Source organism: Penicillium canescens, assembly GCF_028828765.1.
Source record: "Penicillium canescens strain IBT 15451 chromosome Unknown utg000004l_segment0_segment0, whole genome shotgun sequence".
Taxonomy (NCBI): Eukaryota; Fungi; Ascomycota; class Eurotiomycetes; order Eurotiales; family Aspergillaceae; genus Penicillium; species Penicillium canescens.
This window is the reverse complement of record NW_026703966.1, coordinates 1234822-1247798: the sequence shown is the minus strand read 5'-3', so window position 1 is coordinate 1247798 and position 12977 is coordinate 1234822. Positions and strand designations below refer to the sequence as shown.

At 49.0% G+C, this 12977-nt stretch overlaps 7 protein-coding genes across 7 annotated transcripts; 1 reads left to right on the top strand and 6 right to left on the bottom strand.

Annotated features, from left to right (window-relative positions):
• Positions 1-581: 581 nt before the first annotated feature.
• On the bottom strand, positions 582-2285 carry N7446_005827 (Zn(II)2Cys6 transcription factor; the record flags this gene model as incomplete). Its single annotated transcript, XM_058514575.1, has 5 exons — positions 582-939; positions 994-1229; positions 1279-1375; positions 1429-2118; positions 2170-2285. The coding sequence occupies 5 exons, from the start codon at positions 2283-2285 to the stop codon at positions 582-584; spliced, it is 1497 nt and encodes a 498-aa protein (XP_058371753.1).
• Positions 2286-2606: 321 nt separating this feature from the next.
• On the top strand, positions 2607-3623 carry N7446_005826 (putative short-chain dehydrogenase/reductase; the record flags this gene model as incomplete). The annotated part of the gene is made up of 1 exon (XM_058514574.1): positions 2607-3623. The coding sequence occupies one exon, from the start codon at positions 2607-2609 to the stop codon at positions 3621-3623; it is 1017 nt and encodes a 338-aa protein (XP_058371752.1).
• Positions 3624-5291: 1668 nt separating this feature from the next.
• Positions 5292-5780, bottom strand: N7446_005825 (DUF3602 domain-containing protein; the record flags this gene model as incomplete). The annotated part of the gene is made up of 1 exon (XM_058514573.1): positions 5292-5780. The coding sequence occupies one exon, from the start codon at positions 5778-5780 to the stop codon at positions 5292-5294; it is 489 nt and encodes a 162-aa protein (XP_058371751.1).
• Positions 5781-9066: 3286 nt separating this feature from the next.
• Positions 9067-9339, bottom strand: N7446_005824 (uncharacterized protein; the record flags this gene model as incomplete). The annotated part of the gene is made up of 1 exon (XM_058514572.1): positions 9067-9339. The coding sequence occupies one exon, from the start codon at positions 9337-9339 to the stop codon at positions 9067-9069; it is 273 nt and encodes a 90-aa protein (XP_058371750.1).
• Positions 9340-9416: 77 nt separating this feature from the next.
• N7446_005823 (uncharacterized protein) lies at positions 9417-9893 on the bottom strand (the record flags this gene model as incomplete). The annotated part of the gene is made up of 1 exon (XM_058514571.1): positions 9417-9893. The coding sequence occupies one exon, from the start codon at positions 9891-9893 to the stop codon at positions 9417-9419; it is 477 nt and encodes a 158-aa protein (XP_058371749.1).
• A 465-nt stretch (positions 9894-10358) lies between these two features.
• N7446_005822 (uncharacterized protein) lies at positions 10359-10613 on the bottom strand (the record flags this gene model as incomplete). Its single annotated transcript, XM_058514570.1, has 1 exon — positions 10359-10613. The coding sequence occupies one exon, from the start codon at positions 10611-10613 to the stop codon at positions 10359-10361; it is 255 nt and encodes an 84-aa protein (XP_058371748.1).
• A 320-nt stretch (positions 10614-10933) lies between these two features.
• N7446_005821 (uncharacterized protein) lies at positions 10934-12439 on the bottom strand (the record flags this gene model as incomplete). Its single annotated transcript, XM_058514569.1, has 1 exon — positions 10934-12439. One exon carries the CDS (start codon positions 12437-12439, stop codon positions 10934-10936), a length of 1506 nt encoding a protein of 501 aa, XP_058371747.1.
• Between the last annotated feature and the right edge of the window lie 538 nt (positions 12440-12977).

Here is a 12977-nt window from a genome sequence, read left to right as displayed (position 1 = left end):
TTTACCTCCCCAGTTCATGTCGTCTTGGCATTGATTCTGACTTTATCTGTGCAAATTCAAACTCTTCTTCTTAGGATGGCCTGCTTGACGGAATTGTAAATGATGCGCTGTATAGAGCATATCGTCTATCAGACTTGTACTTGTAGGGCATGTTGTATTGCATGTAGCCACAACAAGATACATATCAACTGGAAATTCATTTCCCCTCAGATTTCCCGTACTTATGTAGCTTACCGTATTCCTATGCCAGGTCGGGTTTTCCTATCTTAGCTGCCGCCGCTTTTTTGAGGACGCTCAGAGTCAGTTTCAATGTCACTACCCAATCCCATCCGGATGACGCGTTGCATCCCGCGTGGCGCATGGGATAATGTTTTGGGCTCCCACGGCTGCTGGGATTGGAAGAAGAACATCTTCGGTGATAGGTACGGGAGTGGGCGCTTGTGTTGTAGGGTCTAATTGCCACTGAGAGCTGTATATTCTGGACTGTGGATGGCTTGCGACGGATTGCGATGGAAAACAGTGTCGAACTGTTTACAAGAGCATAGGAGGGGAACAGAATATACGTATATATCGCTCCAAACTCACGCCCCCAAATGAATAGCCTCCTGGGCCTCCAATAGCTGCAGATAAACACCCGCAACATTCCACCGTACATTAATAGTCATGAATCCCTCACGCAGGCTCCTCACCACCTCAATGCCATGCGGTGCTTTACTGCTAGACCCCATATGGGCCCCACAGATGCGATAGGCAAAGTACAGACCCCACGGGGACATATCCTCTGGATCCCGACCTAAGAAGCATTGTCGCTCGATCAGATTTGCACTAATACGATCCGTGATTTGTTGAAGAATAACCCTCGCTCGTCGTGAACGATCGGTGTCGATTTCTTGAACTCCACCGGATGATAACCAGGGTGTGTATAGGGCGACCAGGGCGCTAAGTTTGGTGTAAAAGCTTGTACAAGACAGGGTTGATGATTGTAGTACTAACCTGTACACGAAAGTGATTTGATCATAGTCCGGGCAGTCTATATTTAATGCAGCGGCTAGCATTGACTGCAGGGTACGATCGAGCTGTATCCAAACATCATCTTCGTTGGTGAAGTCGGCTGAGAGGTGATGGAGAACTTGGCCTAACAGCCTGGTGGCTTGACAGAGCAAAGCAAATTTACTCATATGTCCCGTCATTGGAGACGAGAGAGTCGAGAACCTATCCGGTCTGACTGTCTAATTCAAAGATCAGGACCTAAATGACAAAGGTCATGAATCGACATACCCCCTGGTCCCATGCGGCATCATCGGCCGGCAAAAAGTCATCCAATCTTGGATCTGCAGTTACGAAGGGCCGTCCCGGACAGCCGATGCTCACAAAGCTTTTTTGCTATTAGTATCCAAGACAAAGGACTCACGGTGGATAGCGACGAACCGGTCTAAAATGACAATAGCCCACCAGACTCTCCGTCGCTCCTCAACCTCCACCAAAGTGAGCACTTTCCTAGTCGGCACCGTGCGACTGACATTGATACCCAATCCATGGGCATACCTCGCACAAGCCCCGACAGACAAGAATGCAGCCGGGTAGATTCCGTGTCCTAGCTCATAAAGAGCAACAAGAACACCGGCTTGCAGCGCTAAAATAGAGAAAGAGCCTTCCACCTTTAGATAAAAATGTTTAGTTGAATTATACAAGGCCGTCCGAGGACTACGAGAACCAGCCGGTGGGAAGGTAGTGATGAGCTTCAGTGCCAATAAAAGAAGAACAACATCGGGCCGTGAGTGGAATGAGGGCTGTAGGTATAGGTCATAGAACCGCTTCTTTGATATAAAGGGCATCCACTGATGAATATGCTCGAAAAATCGCGCTGCCGTGAGCCGGATTTCATCCAAATCGCCTAGTAGTTGTAAAATATACTGCGGGACAGTCCCTGCCGTAGGTGCAATCTCCACTAAGCTGTGCTGTAGCAGAGCCGGATCGAGAAACAAGATAGTCGGAAAGTCAATAGTCTGAACATCTGCCTCATCTACGGGAAAGGGGTACCATCCTCGCTCCGGGCTTGAAGTGGTGGCCGAGTGGCTAGGCGCCTCTGGTCTCCAATACTCGCAATTTTGATTTCGCCTGCGTTGCCCTGCGTTAGCTCTGCTGCCTAACGTAGTCTTTCGTGCTTACTTGGCGCAGAGGGAGCATCTGGGGCGTGCCTTGTCGCATTTCCTCTTACGCGACCTGCAGGATTGGCAGGACTGCGGGGCCAGGTCGAGGCTGGACTCATGACTGGGCGTCTGCATAGTGAAGGTGGAAGGTGGAAGGTGGACGGCGTTCAGTTTTTTGGCGGGCTTTTGACGGCCGCAGCAACAGAAGACTAAGATGGGAAGATGGCCGCAGAATGTGGTATATAGATGACTGGCGGAGATTAGGCGAAGACGACCGGATGATTTGCGGCCGCGAATGCGGCCGCAGAAGATGACAACTCGCGGACATCAGGCATGGGATAGGGAGGAGGCCGAACTATACAAAAAATGGACAAATATAAATAGCCATCATTGTTGATTCATTCAAGACACTGTATCTTTATTTACATCTGAAAGTTTTCCCCTCTGCTCCTCAATATGGGTTCATCAGGCCCCTACGCTGCCACGCATTTTGATCCCCAAGGCGCCGGAGATGCACGACCAACCGCCCTTCAGATCATCCAAGATGAGGGTGTCAAAGGCAAGCTGGCCGGCAAGGTTGTTGTCATCACAGGAGCCACGTCAGGCATTGGTATCGAGACAGCTCGTGCATTATCCGCTACCGGCGCCACTCTGTTCCTCACAGCCCGCAACCGATCTAAGGCCGAGAAGAACCTCGCCGGGATATTGGAACCCGGTCGAGTCTCCCTGATCGACATGAATCTAGAGCGCTTTGCGAGTATTCGGGCCGGAGCCGAAGAAATCCTCACCGCGTCCAAGGGCCAGGTCAACCTTCTTATCAACGGCGCGGGTGTCATGGGCCTCCAGAACCACACGCTCACCAGAGATGGCATTGAGGCGCAATTCGCTGGCAACTATTTAGGATTCTTTCTCCTCTTCCAGCTTCTAAAGCAAGCTTTGTTAGCCAGTGTGACTCCGGAGCTTAATTCGCGAGTCGTGGTCGTGGCTTCATCAGCCCACCGAGCTGCGACCCTCCCAGCTAGCGACAACTACAACTTCGAAAAGGGCGGTTATAACCACGAACATGCATACAACAACGCTAAGCTAGCAGCGGTATATTTAGCCAATACCATTGAGCGGCTATATGGTGCCCAGGGACTACATTCTACCAGTCTCCACCCCGGCGCGATCAACACTGATATATCCCGCAATATGCCTCCGGAGTTCTTAGAGGGCATTATGACCAATCCCTACATCCTGAAGATCTTGAAGTCTACCGAGCAGGGAGCAGCTACGACGGTGTGGGCGGCCGTAGGCAAGGAGTGGGAGGGAAAGGGTGGCAAGTATCTCGAGGACTGCAAGGAAGCGGATCGTGGTCAAGACGATGGCCAAACTTTTAATGCTGGATGGGTGAAACAGACATATAATCCTATGGAAGAGGATCGTCTCTGGAAGGATTCCCTTAAGATGGTCGGACTGGAGAGTGAAGTTTGATCCTTTCACGCGTTGATAGATGCTACATTACTCAAGAGAGCTAGGGATGGCAACGTGATCTGTGCACAATTGGAATTGATTTCCGGGATTACGATGTCTTCATCTTTCTTTTAAACAATGCTTCAGCCTCGGAGTTGGCTATGTGCCATGATATTCGGCGTAGATAGCCGGTTGTCGCACCATCCGAGTAGAGCAGAAGCGAAAGTCCCAGCTCTGTGAGAACCTTGATACGCTTCACATGTACAGAATCATGTATCTCCTGAATGTGGACCAGTACCTGGATCTGGACCTAGATGTGGGTTTTGTGGATTTTGATTTTCATTTTGATGGTGATGTTGATGTGGGTCATGGCACGTTTCAGACGTGAGGGTTGCGACTGGTTCGGTAATGCAGATGAGGACACATGGGTGGGTGTGTTGGGTTTTATTTGAGAAGGAGGAGGGTTTACAGTAGTTCTTTAGTATAGAATGTTGAGGGATTAGGATGTGATGTACAGTAACGTTAATTGTCTGTAGATGTATACTTCCAGTCGTTGGGATTCGGGGAGTACATAGATTGAACCGCATCATAATGATCAAACTATTTGCAGTAGGTTTATAGAAGTCTTTGGCATCAATTGAACAAAGAACCAACCAACAGTCTAGACCAGAATACAAGAAAATCAAAAACCAAGAAATGCTGTAAAATAATTAAACAAGATTGAGACATTCAAATAAAATAGAAATAAAAAAACAAGGAAATAAAAAGAATAAACTCAACGAAATGAAAATTTTCAAGTCTGGTAGACCGACTAGTTCACCGACGTCCAAGCGGCTAGCTTCGCCTACCCGCGGCGCAACCCAACAATACCACAGAAGAGAGGCAATTGCAATGTCGCCATCAGCCATGACACAATGGCTGAGCACGACATGATACTAAAAAATCTCTACAATTTACAAAAGAAAATTAATGGGAGATATCAAATCCAGCCCGGGCAAAGCCTAGACATGTAATTTATTGTAAAAGCCGTCTAGAAAGTAGTAGCACGGCAAAGCGCGATATTGGGGGGAATATGTTGAAAGGGACACAAAAAGCAGAGAGACAAAGAGACAGATCGACTCAGAATGAGACACATAGGGAATGAAAAAGAGAAATCAGATCAAAGCACAGGACTCCGACTCCTTGAGAATGATGCAGCCAGACCCGTGGGTTCGATGGTACAATTTCAATTCTTCTGGGTGGAGTGTTGACGTGTTGATGTTTGAGCGTGTTGAAAGGGATGACCACCCGGGTTCCAGAACCTGGCGATATGCTGGTGTGGATTTATTGCTGTTGCAAGGGTATCCGAGAACAAAGAACGCCGGTTGTCCATGATGTGAGTGAAGCGGTCTCGATGTAACAAAGAAAACGTGTGTTGAAGTATGAAATTGTTTGAGGTCGCGGGAATGGGGTATCGGCGACTCAGAAAGAAACAGACGGGTATCAAGTGTCTTAGTTAAAGACTGTTCAACTTTTGCGTGTTTGTTGAGAGCTCGTGTTTCGGTCTGGGTCATCCGTAGAATTCCCGCTTTGTTGATATTAAAAAACTGAGAGTCGAAAGAAAAGAGAAAGACAAGAACTTTTTTTGGGGGTTGTCATAAATGTCATAATCTCGTTCAGAACGAGTGTACTGATGTTGACGCAATGCATCTAGGCAGTGCCCTTGAGCTTGCCCCAGCCCTTCTCCAAACCACGACGAGCCATATCGCGAGCACGATCAGCGACAGATCCGGTACTGGAGTTGGTAGCTGTGCTGGCAGCAGAGTACTTGCGGCTCAGGCTAGAGCTGCTAGAGTCGTCGCGGAACATGGTGTTACCAGCACCACCGCGGCCCACGTGGTAGACGGGGGCGGCGCGGCGCAGGTCGCGTTCGAGCTCTTCGTCGAAGCTGAAGATGGCTCGCTCGCTGCTGCTGTGGACGTTACCGGCACCTCCGCGGCCAGCCATGAAGGTTGTTGGAGTGCGGGAGTCGAGTCGGGTCAGCGACGCTGGACCGGTTGCGGTATGCGAGGGAGTCGTCTTGGTGTTCTTGAGGCTAACGACGTTGCCAGCACCACCGCGGCCGGCGTAGACTGCTGGGCGGCCTGCGCGCGGGACCGAGGGATGCGGTTCAATAACGTGGTAATTTGAGCCGGGCATTGTGATGTGAAGATTGAAGATTAAAGATATGTTGTAGATGTAGAAGTATTCAAACGTGAACAGGCTAGCTGCGAATGCTATAATGACAAGTCCATGTGAGGCTGCGCAGAATTTGCAGAAATGAATACTATGGGACCCTCCCTAGCAACAGCGGGGGGCAGAGAGTTATATAGTCCAAGGGCCAAAGAGTCACGATGCTCCACCAGGTACCATCCATGGGTCACAAGGTGCCTGTGGAGTATTTTCTGGTTTTTTTTTATTGGCATTTTCGCTTTCGTCATTGTGTTACAGCGGCCAGATGTGTTTCCCATTAGGGTGCTGTGTCAGCCCCTTGTGACCAGTTTATCGGGTATTATTGGACCAGGGCTCCCCCACATGGCCGCCCGACACATCCTAGCGCATGCCGCTTTAACCCTCTTGCCGCCCAGCTGGGCATGTCCAAGTCATCTGACTGGGGCTGCTCCACCACTACCAAGTGGCAACACGTAAAAGAAACTTCTTCATCCAATCATTATTTCCATTACCCCCAGGAAATGCAGAAAAACCTCTCATTTCTTGGTCGTTGATGTCCAGATCGTAACATTCTTTCACCGCATATACAGTATACCTTTGATCACGTCAGGTGTTGCAATTCTACTGTAAATGATCTGACTTGATGCCAAGGAAAATCTTGCACCTGCGGCATATTGCAGTATGGCGTATATAGATATATAGCCATAATAGTTAACGTTATAGTGAGGTATATACATACAGTAGTAGCAACTGACACATATAAAATACCAGAATACCAGGTGACTTCCAATGTTGTAATTTACTGCTCCAACAATTGCATCATTTGCCGGCCCGTGTCCACTTTCTATTTCCAGAGTGCAACACAAAGCACGTCAAGGCTGATGCAATACTGCCTATGCAGCACATCTAGAAGATTATTCTAGTTATGTACGCATGTACTGTACAACTACATAAGTTATTGTACTAGAATCAGCTCCCTACATCTCAACATTTTATTACTAGTATAGTACATACCGACATTCAAAGGGACGCAGATCGCAGCACAATGACTCCATCCACTGAAATTTGCGGGATAATTTCCCCTTAGCGCATCGTCGATCCGGTCTAGTTCGCGTATCGGTACCTGAGGGAGGCAGATCATTCAACCTTGCAAGAATTCACGCAATCCCTGCCTAGACCGCCGAGAAAATAGTGTCTACATAGGTCATTGCTACCTCACGCCACTAGAATGTTCTCGTTAAGGAGTCGAGCCGAGTAATCCGATCAAAACCAAAAATCGTTCAGGGGCTATGACGACAAGTCCCAGACATGGCAAAAAATATTGAAAGAAAAAGAGATGAAAATTTTTACCCGTCGTGTGATCTGAGTGGCCGAGAGATCCGAAGCGGCGTGTCAGGCAAATGAACGCCACTGTCTGTGCGTTTCCCCAGATTTTCTGCCCCAGACTCGGCTTGCATATTCTTTTCTCCTGGATATCCCTCCGCTGGGACCCCCGGGCTATGTCATGTGTATTAGAGCGTGACCTTCTGGCGAACACCCCTAGAGCCCCGGCTTCCTCTATCCCTGTTTAGGGAACCATTCCGCCTCACGTGGGGTTAAATGCCTACGCCTACGTGTCTATGCGGGGGAGCATACAGTATCATGGCAGGGTTTTCTATACCTAATTTGCTACCCGGCTAGGTCAGGTACAGCAGACAGCAGACAGCAGATATCCCGACATCCCAATTGGAAGGGAGAATTGACTCGCAACTATACAGTACAAACCACCTGACATGCAGTCGACACCCCTGCGTCATAGCACGACACGACATATCATACTGTATTTCACTAATATCACATCGCACAATGCGCGATTAAACCATCCATTCCACCATAATGCCATAATACCATAATACCAAGCACGTAATGCATAATCCACTACCCCCGGGACTCTAAACTGTCTACCCCAAATTGTATCACACCTGCATACACTAGCACCATCCAACTCAACCTTGGAAGAATCCCCCCATTCCTCACCCCGCCCTCCCCCAACTTCATATTATCTAATAGTACCGCATGATGACACATGATTATCACCGCCGCCAGGTCGAGACCGGCAATACCACCCGGTTAGTGGACGGATCATAGCCGGGCGGTACGGGTTGTACCTAGGTAGAGGTAGATGTATTACACTGTGGTATGGGGTCTAGATGCGAGGGCTGGGGTTGGATTACTTGATTTGAACGTCGACTCCTGACCTACACACCTCAAGTTACTTTCTCAAATGTGCGGTATATCCAGGTTTACTGGGTTAAGTTACTTAGCTGGTGTTCCTGCTTATCCGGTCCCCGTGTTCGGATGTCAGCTCGGGTAGGCGGACCGAACGAATAGGGTCGAGCTGGGGTGTTACTATTGAGTAATTGTTCAGCTGTTGTTTAGGCATGTTTGGTGCGTTGTTTTGTACTGGCTGAGGCATTTTGTATATTATGGAATGGTATGGAGTGGAACGCATTTCCGGAACTGTATCTTGCAGACGAGGTCTGCGTCAGCTGTGTTACACTTACATTTAGGTGTTGAGGCTAAGCTCGTTGTGTTGGGATTTGGTCTAGTTGGGATGTTGGCGCATATTGCAATTCATAGTTTTGGATATTGGTAAGGTATGTACTTGAATTGGGTTGAACAGGGGAAATTGGCTGCCTGCTTTGGTTTATGTCGTGCTGGATTGTCAGTTTTGGTATCTTGCTAGGTTCAAGGTTGGCAATGTGTATCTTTGTCTTACTCAGCCTACTTTTCTCATACTCTACTACAGATTCCTCAAAAGTTCCGTGATCAGCCTCGGATGTAGAGCAATCCTGTGTACCTGGACTGAAACTCATTTCTTGATCGTGTAGTACAAAGCAGAAAAACAAGATTTCTGACCTGGTTGGCAGTCGTTTCTAGAATGCTTGTTTGGAATTTGTACGAGCTCTGTCACCATGGAATCCCGTGGGATTTTTTGTCTTAACTTCGAACGAGTTCTGTTTATGCAACGGCTTCCGGGATCGAGATTCATGTTTACGAATAAACGGGAAAGTGAGCTAGAGAGTGAGCGATCTCTGGGTTCCGACGTGAAATATGACGGTCCTCTTCATTTTGGTTTTTTCGTTTAAGATACATGTCCGCAGTTGACGAATTTGCAGTGGAGCTCAGCCCTAACGGCGAGCCTCACTCTTGGCAGCAACGTCTCCATCCTCAGAACTGCTCGTCATTTGAGCGTCGACATCCCTTAGATCTCGTATTATCAGATTGTTAGGCTTCATCCCTCCAGGCTCATGCTCTGCTCTCTCTCAATAGCAGCCTCCGTCTTGATCTCGATCTTGAGATCGTTGGGGTCGACACCCTTGGTGTTGATATCCTTGGACTCGGTCTTCTTCTTAGCCACGGTCTTCACACAATCAGAATCGACAATCACATGTTCAAGATGGTGGTCAGTGAACCCAAGGGAGCGTGCACTAGAACGGACGTGGGCCGACACCACAAGCCGAGCGTAGAACCGTCCTTTCGATTTGGGAGTAATGACAGTGCTCATAAGCTGAATCAGGTGACCCACATGACAGGCGCTGGTTCGGGCCGTCAGGTGGGATATCGAAAAGCGCATACTGAATATCATGCATGGCGTGAACAGCTCGGATGGCGCATCGCCAATCGTTGTAAAAGCTTCTCAAGGACTGCCTTCTCCATGACAGCCTGCTCAGTACCGATATCAATCAACTCGGGGAGGATATAAATATCTTTGATGGTGTCGAGGAGGTAGAGGTGCAACTTGGTTGCTGCTTTGCGGACGGTCAGGATGCCTGGCTGGGTATTTTCATTACCCTCGTAGAGGAGGCGGAGGGCACTGGGGTCCTTGATTTCAAAGGCGAATGGGACACCCCAGGATGGCATCTGACCAAAGGGGATCAGGCCGCCGACTTTCTTTGTCTTTGGCAGGAAGAAGCTCATGCGTAGGGAGCCGTGGCGGTTGACTGAGAGGAGGATCTCGGTCTCGTTGGTGTGCTTGAATGCCACGATCGTAGACTTCTCAGTTGACTTAGATCTGGGGATTTCAGGGAGATTCTTCCCGACGGAGGATAGGGAGTCCATCTTGATGTTGATCAAGAGGTTGGATGAGGGGGTAAAAAGAGTGGTGCGGAGAGAGAAGTATGATCAGATGCGAGGTCATTTTTGGGGTTTATAGACGCGAGGACTTATCCAAGGTGGAATGACATGAGAATGGACGCGTCGTAGGGCTATTTCTCGTCATGCGTCAGTACAACAGCGGCCCACGTGCAAGAACAACGGTTTTTGATATAACAGAGATATAGTACTACAGTCCTCAACAGTGCAAAAACCACAGTTATCCACAGAATAATATTATAGCGTTTATTAGGCTTTTGGGTCTATAAACTGGACATGCAGTGAAGCGAAGCGAGGATCGTTAGTCCTAACTTAAGCTACAGACGGTCGTCACGTAGTGAAGACCCGATTGAGATGTAGTACCTCAAAATATCAGCACTATGCATACTATCAAGATTAAATCTACTGTGTATCCTGTGTCAATATCCCAGATCAAGAGTTTCCAAGCTGGGCATCGGAGACCCAGTGACTCCCGCCAGCACATCGGTATCCACTGCTTTGACGAATCCATCGATAGCCTTGAACACAGACGCCCATTTTCTTCAGCTTCATTTGACTAGCCTCTTCCTTGCGTCGTGCCTCGACCAAAGCCTCTTTCTTCCTCTGAAGTTCGTCCAGCAGATCTTCTTGTCGTCGACGTTCCAATTCATGCTTCAGTCGAGCTTGTTCATGGCGCCTTTTTTGCATCACGAATGCCTGTCTACTATATTACTTACGAACCACGGCAGGGCCCGAAACCTTGATGGTGATGTCGTCACCTCCGGTCGAGGATCGAGTGGTTCCACTCGTGTTGCTACTCTTATACTCGCTTTTGTCGAGGTTCGTACTGCTCTGGGTCACCTGCCTACTAGCCACCCCCTCGCCTCGCTTGCTCGCCTTTCACAGACTCTCGGCCGTGAGCCGTAACTGCGGCTCACCAGCGTGTAATACTCAGAAGTTGGATCTCATAGAATATAGCTTAGTAACCACTGCCCTCTATTAATAGTCTCATTATAATATACTTTGCCTTACGGGATAACCGCGTGACTAAGATCATGTTCCACGACATCAAACAATAACATAGAATCCCCTGATTCTTTGATCCGTCTAACATGCCTGACAAAGTCATGCAGCTTCAGCATGCATATGCTCTGTATGGGAAAGTGGCGCAGATTTTCCAGCAAGTCCTCCCCGGGGCCGTCGACTTCAAACATGGATATGAAAAGAGGGAATGTGACGGGAAATGCTCCGGCGCCCTGCATATTCGAATGGGCAAAAAAAGACGAGATTTCATGAAAAATGCAATTAGCGTAGTACTGCCCGAGGGTATCTTGGACACCAAGGGGGAATCGTAGGCGATGAATGACAAGCAAAGCTGCAAGGCGGTAAGCTTTGGCTTGGGTCGTCATCATTTGCCTTTCTACCTCATCGTAGGCAGTGAAGAAATCTGGTGGAATGTTTGGTGCCCAAAGCTCAATGCTTCTCTCTATGTCCGTGTAGCAATCTTCAGGGTGCTCTCGATCCGTCCAACACCAATCCACGGTGGCCGCACCGGACTTGGCTGCGTGACTCTGCACACATAGACGGTATAGAAAAGGCAAGAGAGTTGAGCATAGGCCGGCGTAGCGATCCACAACAATCCGGTCTTGTACACACATCCGAATTATAGGTATTTTGCGATATACCAGACAACCCACTATGTCCATAAGAACCGGACAAAACGTGACAGTGTCGAAGGCAGGTACTCTGCTCAGAAGCGGATACCATGGCTTGGCCGAGATAAGCGCACTCTGCACAATAGAATGCGCTGAGGTCGTGAAGTAGTTGGCAAGAACCTCAAAAACAAACAAGGCCTGGCCGAGGAGAAGGACACAGAGGGCGTCTTGGGGACGCATAATCTCCACGTTCCGTAGGTTCTGCAACGCTGTTGCCCCCCTGCATAGGTCGGGAGTGGTCCAGTGTAAGTGAGAAGCTTGGCAATGTGCTACCTGGCCCAGGAAAGCAAGATAGCCGTCTGTCACGACTGGGCCCGAGTGGTACAGGACCGAGTATATTGCCCGTCGGAGATCTTGCATGAAGCTGCGTCCCATGGCAAAGGGAATATGTACTGTCGTAAATTTGTCGTCGTCCGTCAGGATGCCTATCGCATCCAAGGCAGTTTGTGGTATGAAGCGGTGCCGAAGCACCTCCTCCAGAAACCCACCTAATGCCATGTTCTTGCTGCTCTCCCCCACTTTTGCAGATAATGACGTATTGTCAAAACCGATGTTGCCCCGGCTAGAATGGCGATCGAGAGTAGAAGCACCTGGCTTGGCGTTGTTCGGGTCTGCCTCGTCGTCTCGTCCGGGCTCCCAGATCTGTAGACTACCGTGAGCAAAGGACTTCAAAACTGGCCGGCGACCCTTCCGCTTCTTTTTACGAGACGTATAACAGAGAATTCCCAGATACTGGCACCGTGTGCATGCCTCCGCCTCAGGGGCGAAAGAGCACTTCTCTTTACTCTGGTAGCAACGGTCGCAGGCCATCGGTGTCATGGTGGCTGACGAATATAGTGGTATTGTGTGAATGGGAGAAGTGTGTAATTTCATCCGCTAAGAATCCAGTCAGGATGGGGAGCATAAGAGGTTGGCAGATCATTGTTTGCGAGTCATGAGAACGGGAGCATGCGAGTGATCTTGGCCCATACCCCCAGGTTCCCAGTCTCTGAAACCCATCATTTAGATCTCCGCAGTGACAACCAATACTCGTGGCCTAGTGCCTGACCTGGTACATCTTCTTAATCCTGGTTGGTTGGGCTGATCTCAAAAATGGCAGGTCTAACGGGATATGGAAAAAAGGGTCCGGTCACACCAGTTGAGATTGGTCCCGCTGACTATCGAGGAGAACGTTGCAAGCCAGACCTGCTCGGATATTAAACCACTGGATAAATTAACCCTGCGCCTAGCTGTTGTAGTATTTTTCCGCTTTTTTTCCCGGAGAATTCGTACATTATCGTCGGCGAATTGTGCACCCGTCTCGGTCAGGGCAAGACTACCAAGCAACCCTACCCTTGAAGGTATGCTAAAGAATATT